Source organism: Pelophylax lessonae (assembly GCF_965119305.1).
Source record: "Pelophylax lessonae genome assembly, chromosome: 2".
Taxonomy (NCBI): Eukaryota; Metazoa; Chordata; class Amphibia; order Anura; family Ranidae; genus Pelophylax; species Pelophylax lessonae.
The window spans coordinates 345,342,361-345,354,211 of NC_138769.1; the positions used below are offsets into that span (position 1 = coordinate 345,342,361).

The 11,851-nt window shown below is 41.6% G+C and overlaps 1 protein-coding gene across 1 annotated transcript in view; it reads left to right on the forward strand.

Moving 5' to 3' along the window:
* The window catches only part of AIRIM (AFG2 interacting ribosome maturation factor), a 31,306-nt gene extending 24,624 nt beyond the window's left edge, over positions 1-6,682 (forward strand). Inside the window, exons 4-5 of the mRNA XM_082248398.1 lie at positions 3,156-3,277; positions 6,542-6,682. Coding sequence (XP_082104524.1) covers positions 3,156-3,277; positions 6,542-6,594 — 175 coding nt within the window. The 3' untranslated portion in view covers positions 6,595-6,682. The remainder of the gene's footprint in view (positions 1-3,155; positions 3,278-6,541) is intronic.
* The last annotated feature ends 5,169 nt before the right edge of the window (positions 6,683-11,851 follow it).

Genomic DNA, 11,851 nt, shown 5'->3' on the forward strand with positions numbered 1-11,851 from the left:
AAAAACTACTCACACCAATGGGTGAACTTCCAGGATCGCAAAGGTCACACTGGTGACCAGGCCCTGGCATTCCATCACTGTCGGGAGGCCCCAAGATGGCAGGAAGGGAGCCCACTGCAGAACTTGTGTAAGGGTCCCTCTGCGGGACCATAATAAAGGGCCCCGCAACAAGAGTAAAGGGCCCCAGGATCAGTGGGAAAAGCCCCAGGCTTGAAGAGAAGGGCCCGGCCAGGGGTCCAGGGGGCCCTTCATGGTTTCTTGCACCGGGGCCCTGAAGTTTCTAGTTATGCCTCTGGGTCAATCTATTCTTCCTCAGAGATGGGTCAGCCAAGGGATGCTGGGGGAAATTGGGAAGGGCCCATAGATAATCGTTTCCCAGTTTCATTGTAAAAGGCTGGAACAGGCAAGGGTTATATTATGTCTATGGACTCCATGCTGTCCTCCAAATGCAGGGTGGTAAGCATTGCATCAGTAACATCCAAAATGACTCTATGTTATTCTGAGGTGATGAGATTGTGGTGCCACAGCCTCTGTTAGGACTAAATCTGAGTCAGTGAGATGATTACAGAAAACAATGGCCAGGTCTGTTTTAAGGCCATAGGAAAGACATGGCTTCGGGGTAGGCCTAGAGCCTATCAGTATCTGCAAGAATCTGGGTGAATCTGGCCACAAAGTCCTGAGTTGCAGTAGCAACCTCTGACGACAGAATTGAAGGAGATTATGATGATGTGGGCCCTATAACCATGGGGTCACCCTATTCCAAAGTGTTGATTACCTCAGAGATTACAGAGTAGATACCCCCAAAACTATTAGGAGAGTATAGGCTGAGGTCATCTATTGCTGCCAGAGTGTTACCTCTTTGCCTTTGTGTAGCATGTTGCACCCACATAGCAGTGATATGCCTATGCCTAAAAAGCAAATCAAGGCCAGAGGTACTTACAAAAATATAGGCAACTGATACGGGTCACTGTAGACTGGCAGTAGGTACAGCTGAAGAACAGAGATCTACATGGTGCTTTGCAGAGAGGGAGCGGAAGTGGGTTGGTGCTTTCTCTTCACTAAATGACGGGAAAAAGAATGCAGAGAATTGCTCCATGCAACAGATGACATCAGCGTAAAGCTGGCCGTAGCGAGAATTTTGAAAGGTGCCCAGCAATGCTAGCTTCCAGTGCCTCAGCCTGAGAAGCCTTACCCAACAGAGTCAGGGTAACATTTACCATTATACAAAGTTCTGGACAGCACCACAATGCAGAACCCAATGCTTGAAGGTGACTTCCCTAGGACACTGGGGTCCTAATACAGCACTCAAGTCAAGCTTAAAGCAGTAGTATACTAAAAAAAAAAAAAAAAAACCCTGCAAGACAAAGGCATAATGCATACTAGCTTATTATGAAACACTTACCTTAGAACGAAGCCCCGACACAGGCCCCCGGACACCGCTGTGGGAGCTGACATGATCCCTCTGTGTCTCTCCTGGGTTCGGCGACTCCGGCGCTGTGAGTCGCCGGAGCAGCGATGACGTCACTCCCGCGCACGTGCGTGGGAGTCATTTTCCGTCGCTTCCTGACAAGGAACTCTGAAGGTCCGCCGGACCTTCAGAGCGCATGCCCCGCTCGCGTCAGCGGCTGCATGCAGTGCAAATATCTCCTAAACCGTGCAGGTTTAGGAGATATTAATTCTACCTACAGGTAAGCCTTATTATAGGCTTACCTGTAGTTAAAAGTCACAAAAAGCGGTATACTACCGCTTTAAAAAGGGCTGATCTGGATAGCTGCTCAATAGGGTCCAGCTCAAGCAGTGATGTAGTGAGGAAACTTGATTTAAGTTGATGGAAGAAGAATTCAAAGAAAAAGGTTAGTAAATACTTTATTTTACTTAGATTTTATGCAGCAGAGCTGAAGACAAAGGACAATTCTAGGACAGAATTATTTTGTTTTTCAGTGTCCAGTCCTCCTGTAGGCAGCAGTGTATTTCAACAGTATCTTAACTCCTGTGTCCCTCAATGGACAATAAAGAAAGACCAGTCAGTTTATTGCATATTTGCCATGGTGTTCCATACTACTGAGAAGTAAAGTGAGTAAAATAAAGTGCAAATAAAACCCTGCTAAACTTTAGGCTGCCATCTCAGCCTGTGTTTGATGTGTAGTTGCTGTGGTGCTACACATTTAATCACCTAGGGCACCAGCCATTTGGAGACTTGACAGTTTGAGAACACACACAACTGTTACAGTTATCATTCACAGAATTCCTTGAATGTTAATGCTTTGGGAAACATTTAAAGTGGAACTAAAGTCTGCAGTACTTGCCTCTCCTTCAATGGTCTGAGGTCCCTCACCGGCATCTTCTACTGGCTTCTTGCAGTAGCCAAGCTGTGGCTGTCCTCATTGGCTGGCGTGAGATAATGTCAAAGGATCTGTGTCAGAGTGTGTCGGAGTAAAAACTGAGGTCAGCGTACATTCTAAAAAAGATTGCGAGCAGGTAGGGATGTTTTTTTTTATTGCTGAAGAGGCATTGCATGTCTTTCCTGCAATAAAGAGCCTGCCTGCTCATGGTAAATAAAAATTCCAGTATACATCCCATAGTTTGTAGGTGCTATAACTTTCATGCAAACCAATCAATTTACACTTATTGGGATTTTTTTATTTTTTTATTTTATTGGATACGTTTTATAGCAGAAAGTAGGAGGTTTTTTTTCAAAATTTTTGGTATTTTTTTGTTTATTGCACAAAAAAAAAAGTAGTGATCAAATACCACCAAAAAAAAGCTCAATTTATATGAAAAAGATTTTGATTTTGTTTGGGTACAGCGTTGCATGACTGTGCAATCGCCAGTTAAAGTAGCGGAGTGACAAATAGCAAAAAATAGCCAGATCATGAAGGGGGTAAAATCTTCCAGAGCTGAATTGGTTACATCATCTGCCCTTACTCAAGATGGCCATGGCCAGAAATTCTGGGGGGAAGGGAGGTTTAAAAGTGATTTCGAAATAAAGCATGGAGATATGGATGGGTGAATTTGATTTGAATATCAAAAAATGAAATAAATAGCGTTTTTTGTTTTTGGTGCTCATATGCAGTGTAGTTCCACTTTAAGTTTGTCCTAATTTTTAGCTCAAAACACAGTGCAATTTACAGGCAGTTTCCTGAGCCAAAATTCAGATATATCAAGAGGAAGCTTATGTTACAGTTAAAACATAATCGTTTATCAGAAATACAGAATTTGCCTCGTGTTTGGGGAGAGCTGGAAGACAAATCAGCAGCAAAGAAACAGCTGGTACAAGGTACTGTAAGAGCCGCTCAAAATATATAACTTTTTTATTTTTTTTTATTTCTTGTTTAATCTTTATACGCTGTGTCATTCTAAAAAAGTGAAAAAAAAATAAGTTTTATTTGAGGTACAAAGTGCCATAACATACAATACAATAATAAAAGGTAAACAAAACACCTGCATAGAAAAACTTTCTCATAAGATATCAGTGCAGTCTCTCAGGAGCAGTTACAATATGTGTAGTGATGAGCACATTCAGGTTAAATACGTAGGCACCAAATACTAAAACTAAAGTCCTTATTGAAAAAAAAGGGGGGGGGGGGGGGGTAGGCGTCATTGAGTGAGTTGTGATTCCAAATAAATAGGGGCCCAACAGATAGAAGACGAGACCCCATTAGAGTGTGAGGGCAGGGCAACGGGTAACTTCTTGGTAGAACATGAGATAAAAGGAGGCATCAGGGCCTTTAAACACCAAACTGCACAGGAGGATTCAGGGGGAATAACTGCAAAAGAGGTTGGAGAGGTAGGAACAAATGCAGAAAAGTAGGTACAGAGAGAAGACAATAAGGTGGGGGATTACCTATAGAGGGTGGAAGGAGGGGAAGTGGGGAAACTGAACTTTGCTTACACTGCCAGTCTGGTGGATCTAATGTTCTTTTTATTTCCTTCCAAAAAGTTTTCTACCATGGAGAAAAAATCCTGTCTGAGAATCCTTTGGTAGAAATGACTATTTCTTGACTTCTGGGGCAGTGACCTTTTCTTACAGTGGATCTGAATAGGTTTGGCTTAAAGTGGAAGTGAAGGATGGTGAGCGTGGCCAGCATTAGTCATAATGTATAAGTATATGCAGCTTTCTTGCACATATAACACATTTATCTCTGGATGTGCCCTGTGAAGTTTAACCTTCCTAGCGGTATTCCCGATTTTAGAGCCAAAAGCGGTAACCCCGAGCCACACTCGGGGTAGCGCTAGGAAGATCGCTGGATGCTAGAAGAGGTTTTACTTACCTTTTCTCTGGGATCCAGTGATGAATGCGGGCGGTATGCGGCGGCGGAGCTTCCTCCCGATCGTCTGCGAGCCCCGGCTTCCGTCTCCGGCGACGTGACGTCCTCCGGGGGGTGGAACCGGCGGCAAATTCAAATGTAAAACACACCAAACACACTGATACCATTCAAAATAAAATAAATTCACATTACATTGCCCCCCAGTGCCCTTTCCTGCAGTTTTACTGTACTTTTTATGTAAATATATATATATATATATATATATATATATATATATATATATATATATACAGTATATATATATATATATATATATATATCTATATGTATATATATATATATATGTGTGTGTGTATATATATATATATATATATATATACACACACACACGCGTATATATATATATATATATATACACATAATTCTTGTGAATGAGCAGCCCAAACCAACTGTATACATTATATATATATATATATATATATATATACGTATATATATAATAAATGTATACAGTTGGTTTGGGCTGCTCATTCACAAGAATTACATGCAAAATAATGGTACCGCTTTCAGCACCTAAAATCCAAAAGAATCATACCGCCAGGGAGGTTAAACTCCCCGCATCCATGCCATCATCGCTGTCCTGGAAATTTAGTCACAGTTGAATTCTCTGAAAGAATTGTTTTATGGCTCCTAATTGCTCTTATCAGTATCGCTGCAGAGAGGACAAACCCACACTGGGCATGTTTCAAAAGCTGTTCCATAGTTTATTACGCTGTGTTTGGGTTCTTTGCAGATAAACTTAAAAACGAGTTTCAGGGTATAAGAGAGCAAAGTTGGAACTGAGCAATAGAATACAGGAGTATAGGCAGGGCAATACCAGGGAAAACAATGTGAGAATGTGTTTACGTCAAAAAGTGGTTAGAGCGCAATTCAGTACAGTTTATGGCTGTTAGCTTGTTACACATTTCTCCTAATATTTCCATTATGTATCAACCTGGTGGCCATTCTCACTGCCCAAACTTGCTACTACCTTTTAAGGTGATTTTAAACGATCACCTTGTAAAACTGCCCATTCAGTTTAAAATAGAAATGAAAGGCAAAACATTTCTGTATAGATATAAAAAGCCCATTATAAATCCCTTTTCCCCTTTTTTATAAGTGATTACATGCCCTCTGTTCTATGCTGCATAAGAGCTAGGGGAGGAGAAAGAGAGCAGTACACTGATCTTCCCAGTGAAAGGCTGTGCAGGGAGGGGGTGACAAGTCTGATCATTGGAGGAGAACACACTGAGTTCCCAACATAGCTAGAGAACTGGCCATGGTGTGCTATCCTGCCTAGTGTGGTCAGATTTTAATAGGAAAGCAGTGGGACTGGCAGGAACACCAGGGATTTCACACAAAGGAAGCAATACATACAGAACAGGATACTTTCTCATACAAGTACATTGTACAGCAGGCTTATATCAGGAATATGAAATGTTGGGTTTACATGTTCTTTAAAGTGATTGTAAAGTCTCCTTTTTAAAAAAAGAAAAATAACAAACATGTTATACCTACCTCGTCTTGATAATTTTGCACAGAGCAGCCCCGATCCTCCTTTTCTCGGGTCCCTCTTTCCTGCTCCTGGCCCCTCCCTCCTATCGAGTGCCCCCATAGCAAGCAGCTTCCTATGGGGGCACCTGAGCTGAGTTGCAGCTCCGTGTGTCCATTCAGCGTGAAGAAAAGGAGAAAACCTTTAACCAGCTTCTGTTAAAGGGACATCGGTCCTCTAAGTGCCCACCAGTGCCTCCTGATCAGTGCCCACCAGCGCCATCTCTCTGTGCCACCTTGTCAGTGCCTATCAGTGAAGGAGAAAAATTACCTGTTTGCAAAATGTTATAACAAAATATGAAAACGTTTGTTTTGTTTTCAAAATTTTCAGTCTCTTTGTTTAGCAAAAAATAAAAAAAACAGTGGTGACTAAATACCACCAAAAGAAAGCTCTGTTTTGTGTGAAAAAAATTATAAAAATTTCATTTGGGTACAGTGTTGCATGAGCGTGCAGTTGTCATTCAAAGTGTGAGAGCGCTGAAAGCTGAAAATTGGCCTGGTCAGGAATAGGGTATAAGTGCCCAGTAAGGAAGTGGTTAATAGTCCATTGAAGATTACTTTTTTTTTTCTACATGAAGATGATACTACAGTAGTTTTCATTGATTGGTTGTTAACTGCCACTTTCTTTTTATTCTTGTTGACTTGTAAGATCTTCACATAATTACTTTCTTGTCTGTTTTCAGATACTTTGCTTAATGTGTCATTATTTTGTGAAGCTGCATGTGAAAAGTACTGACTTCATTTGGGCAAGGCGAAGATTACAAATCTCTTCAGATTATCGGCTCTTCCTGCACAAGAGGTTACATGGCAGTCTTGTGCCATCATTTTTTTGATGTAATCAGAAATCCAATTCTCTGGATGGATATTGCTACTAGTCTGTTCTGTTTCATACAGAGAGAAGAAGCCTTCATAACATAGTCAGTAAATCATCTGGTGGTAGCCCTTTGCCAGCTTCCATATGGTCAATGAGAGTTTACATGGATGTAAGGGGAAGCATTGGAAACGTGGATTAAGCAATATGTGGAATTTGGTATTGATATACAATACTTTTGTCTTTTCTTTTTCTAAATCCCAAATCCATTTTCAAAAGAATTGATGTCCAGTAAAATACTGTTTTCAGTAGTTGGAAAGCATCTCCATGTCCTTAAGGGCTGGTTCACACCAGATGTGGTGGAACTGCGTTGGGCTGCTATTCCAGCGATGCCCACCGCATGGACATGGCAAAATGCTCTATCTCCCATGCGCCCGATTCACAACACTGCCTTGTAGTGGTGTGTGGGCACGATGCATGCAGTTCCTTTCTTCAGCGCAGTGCAAGACAACCCACCAGAATGTACAGTATGTAAAGCACTATGTAAATGCTCATTGCTATGTAAATACCTGTAATAAAAGAATACTTTTGTCAGTGGCACCTTTTTGTTTTTCCCTGTATAGGTAAATTTTTTTATGCTCTATCTTCTTATTGCAAGCACAAATTACGGAGGGCATAATTTAAAAAATGTATATAAAGAATCTAAAATTATATTGACTTATGGATTTAAAGGTTACTATTTTGGCTTCAAATAACATTCATATCAGTTAGACTATATTTTCATTTTATTGTGGACTCCAGTGGGGTCAGCTCTTTTAACTTCCCTAGACATGTAAATGCATACAGTTTGAATCCTTTTGGGAAAGAGCCTGTTTAATCTCTGTATTTGGGGGATGAATTTTGTTTTTACTTCATGTAATTCCAAGATGTTTCAAATTAATAAAACTTTTATTTTTAAAACAGTATATTCTATAGACATACTGTACTTTAACAGTTAGTGAGGGTGGTAAGTACAGTTTACAAACTGACCACCAGATAGCGCTATTGCTTTGTTTTGTTTCTTTAGCTTGTTTGTCTCATAGCTCGTTTCAGATTTTACACAGAACAGATTTAACTTAAATTTTAAACAACAGTTACAGAGATGTTACATTTTAAATGATTTCAGATTAAATTGATCTACAATGAAACTGGAAAAAAGAGGTTAAGGATTTACTGTACATTTACTTCATGAGAACCTGTCACCCACAGATAGCACTGCTTGATAACAGGCAACTGTAATGTGCCTGCAAGTACCTTCTGGCTTTTTATAAAATGGCTTCAGTGACCTCGTGAATCAACTGGGATACAAACTAAGGCCAGCAAGAACTAGACGAGATTCATATCGTGTATGGGCAGGCTGAATGTACAAAGCTGATCGATCGATCTATCTATTCACTGTCTTTTCCCAGCGGGGACAGCTTCCCCTGTCCCCTGCCGGGAGAATGCAGTGTCTCGGCAGGAGGGATTCCTCTGTCAGCACCCTCTGTGGCTTGCCTTAGTGTAAAGTCAGCCTTGCAGCCCCAGTCATAAGGTTGTATACACCCTTTTATTTCCAGTGTACAAAGCATATGCATCTCTGTAGATCACACCAACCAATATCTTTTGAAGACTTAATTTTTTTGCTTTTTAAAAAAGTTAGAAAGTGAATTTTTTGGTAGGCACAGTGATTTACCATTTCTGCCGAAGTATCAATTCTGCACAAATATCGGGGCTCTTTAACATCGGCATTATCTCATCATATCTGATTCCTGCTTCTTCATAAGTAACTGCTGCCATTTTAAGCTAAACTACAAATAACAGGGCTCCACTCAAGACAGACTGCAACTGAACCTGAATTTCCCCATCCAATTCCTATTATCTCCACCCTTTATGCTCTGTTTACCTTTATGTCTCACAACGGTGTCCTCTCTCCCGCAGCCAACATAGATTACCCTCACTCTTGCCCTCTACCTTTTACTGCACTCATCACCTTCTGCTAAATCTGAACCCACATGCTGATATAACCTCCAGGTCACCGAGGCCATGTGCTGTCATGCTAATACTACTCTCATCTTACCTCCCTCCTTTTACTGCTTCTCCTAACGTTTGGGGTTATTTTCCCTTATGCTGGCCCTCCACCATCTAACTTTCACCTCCAGATTCAACACCTTCCTTCCTATGATTCAGCTGCAATCTACACAGTCTAATTTCTATTCTTCTGCTTCCAAGAACCAGCCCCTCTTCTCATGTGTTTTTTGAAATGCCTACTCTGTCTGTAAAACACTCAACTCTGTAAATTATCTTTTTATCTCAAACTCCCTTAACCTACTTGCTGTTACCTAAACCTGGCTTCAGGAATTAGACTCTGACTCTCTAGCTGCTCTCTCTCATGGCCTCCACTAGACTCACTCCCCAAGATTTAGAGAATAAAAGGGAGGTGGAGCCAGAATCCTATACCCACAAAGCACTTTTCATGTTCCTTCCACACCTCTCTGTTCCTCCCCATTTTTGAAGCTCATTGTATTAATATTTTTTTCTTCAGTTTCTCTGTGGTTTCCTGTGATGTATTAGCCTCCTAAACTGGTGTTTCACTTCCTTGACAATGTTTCTGCCTGGATACTGTTATTTCTCCTCTGAAATACCCACTATCATCCTTGATGAGTTTAAGATCCCTGTTGATAACACCCCAGCTACCTCTCAACTCTTCAACCTAACCTCTTCTGTTGACCTAATTCTATAGACACATGCTTCTACTCTGATGGCAACACTCTTCACCTTGTATTCTCCCAGTTTTGCAATCTCTGCAGGCTCTCCAAGACCCCTTTTCCTCTTTGTGATCACAACCTCATAAATGATGAACTCCCCCGTTGTTCAATACCATATTCTTTTAACCATCAATTTCCTGCAGAAACCTTTGCCTTAAAACCTTAGTCTTTTAAGACCTCTATGACAAAATCTCACCCCTGTGCTGCCCTCAACTGGCCACGCCTGTCTACGAAATCTTGCTTGAGTCTCTGGACTCACTTGCTCCCCATTCTACACCCTGAATTGGGCCCCAACCATTACAACCCTGGCATACAGACCCCACCAGAAGCCACAAAAGACATAGCTGTGTTCTTGAGCAACTATGGCATACAATTAAAGTGGTGGTAATAGGAATTTTTTATTTTTTTTCATCTTAATGCATTCTCTGCATTAAGGTAAAAAAACCCTTTTTTTTTTGTACAGCTCCCCCCAGCTCCCATCCTACGTATCTGAGCTTGATTCTTTGCTGTGCCCAAGTGTAATGGCATTGCTTTTCTCTCTCCTCGCTGTACTCTGTGAGAGCAATTGAAGCCATGGGCTTCTGCTACTGTCAATAAATTTAGTGAGCAGGGGTCGGGGTCAAGCTGCACTGTGAATGTCAATAGACACACCCAGCCTGGCTCAGAATCAAGCCTGCATATGTGCCACCATAAAAAGCAACTTTCTATAGTGCCACAAGAAGAAAAGGAGGAGCCCAGAGTGCCAGCAGGGGACCCCCACAAGAGGAGGTTCAGGGCCGCTCTGTGTAAAACCATTTTTTTTTTTGGCTGTCCATTGTCCCCAATCCTATTTGTCCTAACTCTTGAATCCCTCCTCAATCGCAACCACACAAACGTTAACATAAAAGGAATAGAGATAGCAAGACACCATTACAAACCTGCCGCATTCGCGGATGATATTTTACTTTTCTTGACCTCTCCACACACCTTAATCCTGAATTTACTGGCGGATATGCGCCTCTTCCAATTCATGTCTCATTTCAAAATCAATTTCGAGAAGTCTCACGCACTCAATATATCGTTACCTCCAGAACAGGTCAAGAGCTGTAAAAATAACTTCCCATTTCTGTGGAAAGCACATGCGATCACATATTTGGGCATTCACCCCCCTGTCAAACTCCAAGATCTTTTTGCACTTAACTATACCCCCACACTGAAAACCATTGCCCAAGATCTAAAAAAATGGACAAACCCTACCTTTTCATGGTTTGGCAGGGTGGCGATCCTTAACCACTTGCCGACCGCCGCACGACTATATACTGCGGCGGTCAGCCCCTCCTGGGCAAAGTGACGTAGGGGTAGATCACTCACCCACGAGCCTGTAGGGGGCGAGTGGGCGACGCCAGTGGCGTGCTCCTGCCCCCGCTCGTTCACTAACATCCCTGCGCGAGTGACCGGCGGGTCCGCCGGTCACTCGCGATCTCGCTCAGGAGAGGGAGAAAGGCAGACGGCTGATGTAAACACAGCCGTCTGTCATTCTCCCTTAGATCATGACAGAGGCTATGCGATCCTGCTATGTAGGATCGTATGTCTCTGTTATGATCTAACAAGCCACGCCCCTTGACAGTTAGAATCACGCCCCTAGGGAGACATTTAACCCCTTGATCACCAATAAAGTTAACCCCTTCCCTGCCAGTGTAATTTTTAAAGTAACAATGCATATTTATAGCACTGATTACTGTAGTAATGTCACTGGTACCCCCAAAAATGTCAGTCAGGGGTCCGATCTGTCCACCACAATGTCCCAGTCCTGCAAAAAAATTTGAAGATCGCCGCCATTACTAGTTTAAAAAAAAAACAATAAAAATGACATAAATCTTTCCAGTAGTTAGTAAACGTAATAACTTTTGCGCAAACCAATATACGCTTATTGCGATTTTTTTTTTTTTAAATATGTAGCAGAAAAACAAATTGGCCTAAAATGTTAAAAAAGTTTGATTTTTACTTTTTTTTTTTTTGAGAATTTCATATAAAAAAAATGGGAAAAATATTTTTTCAAAATTGTCGCTCTTTTTTTGTTTATATATCGCAAAAAGTAAAAATTGCACAGGTGATCAAATAACACCAAAGGAAAGCTCTGTTTGTGGGAAAAAAAGGATGTCAATTTCATTTGGGTACAGCGTCGCACGACTGCGCAATTGTCCGTTACAGTCACGCAGTGCCGAATCTCAACATAGGGCCTGGTCTTTGAGCAGCCAAATCCTCCGGGATTAAGTGGTAAAATGAATGTACTCCCACGCCTCCTATATCTCCTACAAACCATCCCTATTAAACTGCCGCAGACTTTCTTTCAAGCGTACCGACGTTTGTGCTCTTCCTTTCTCTGGAATCGAAAACATGCCAAACTTAGCTATGCATTC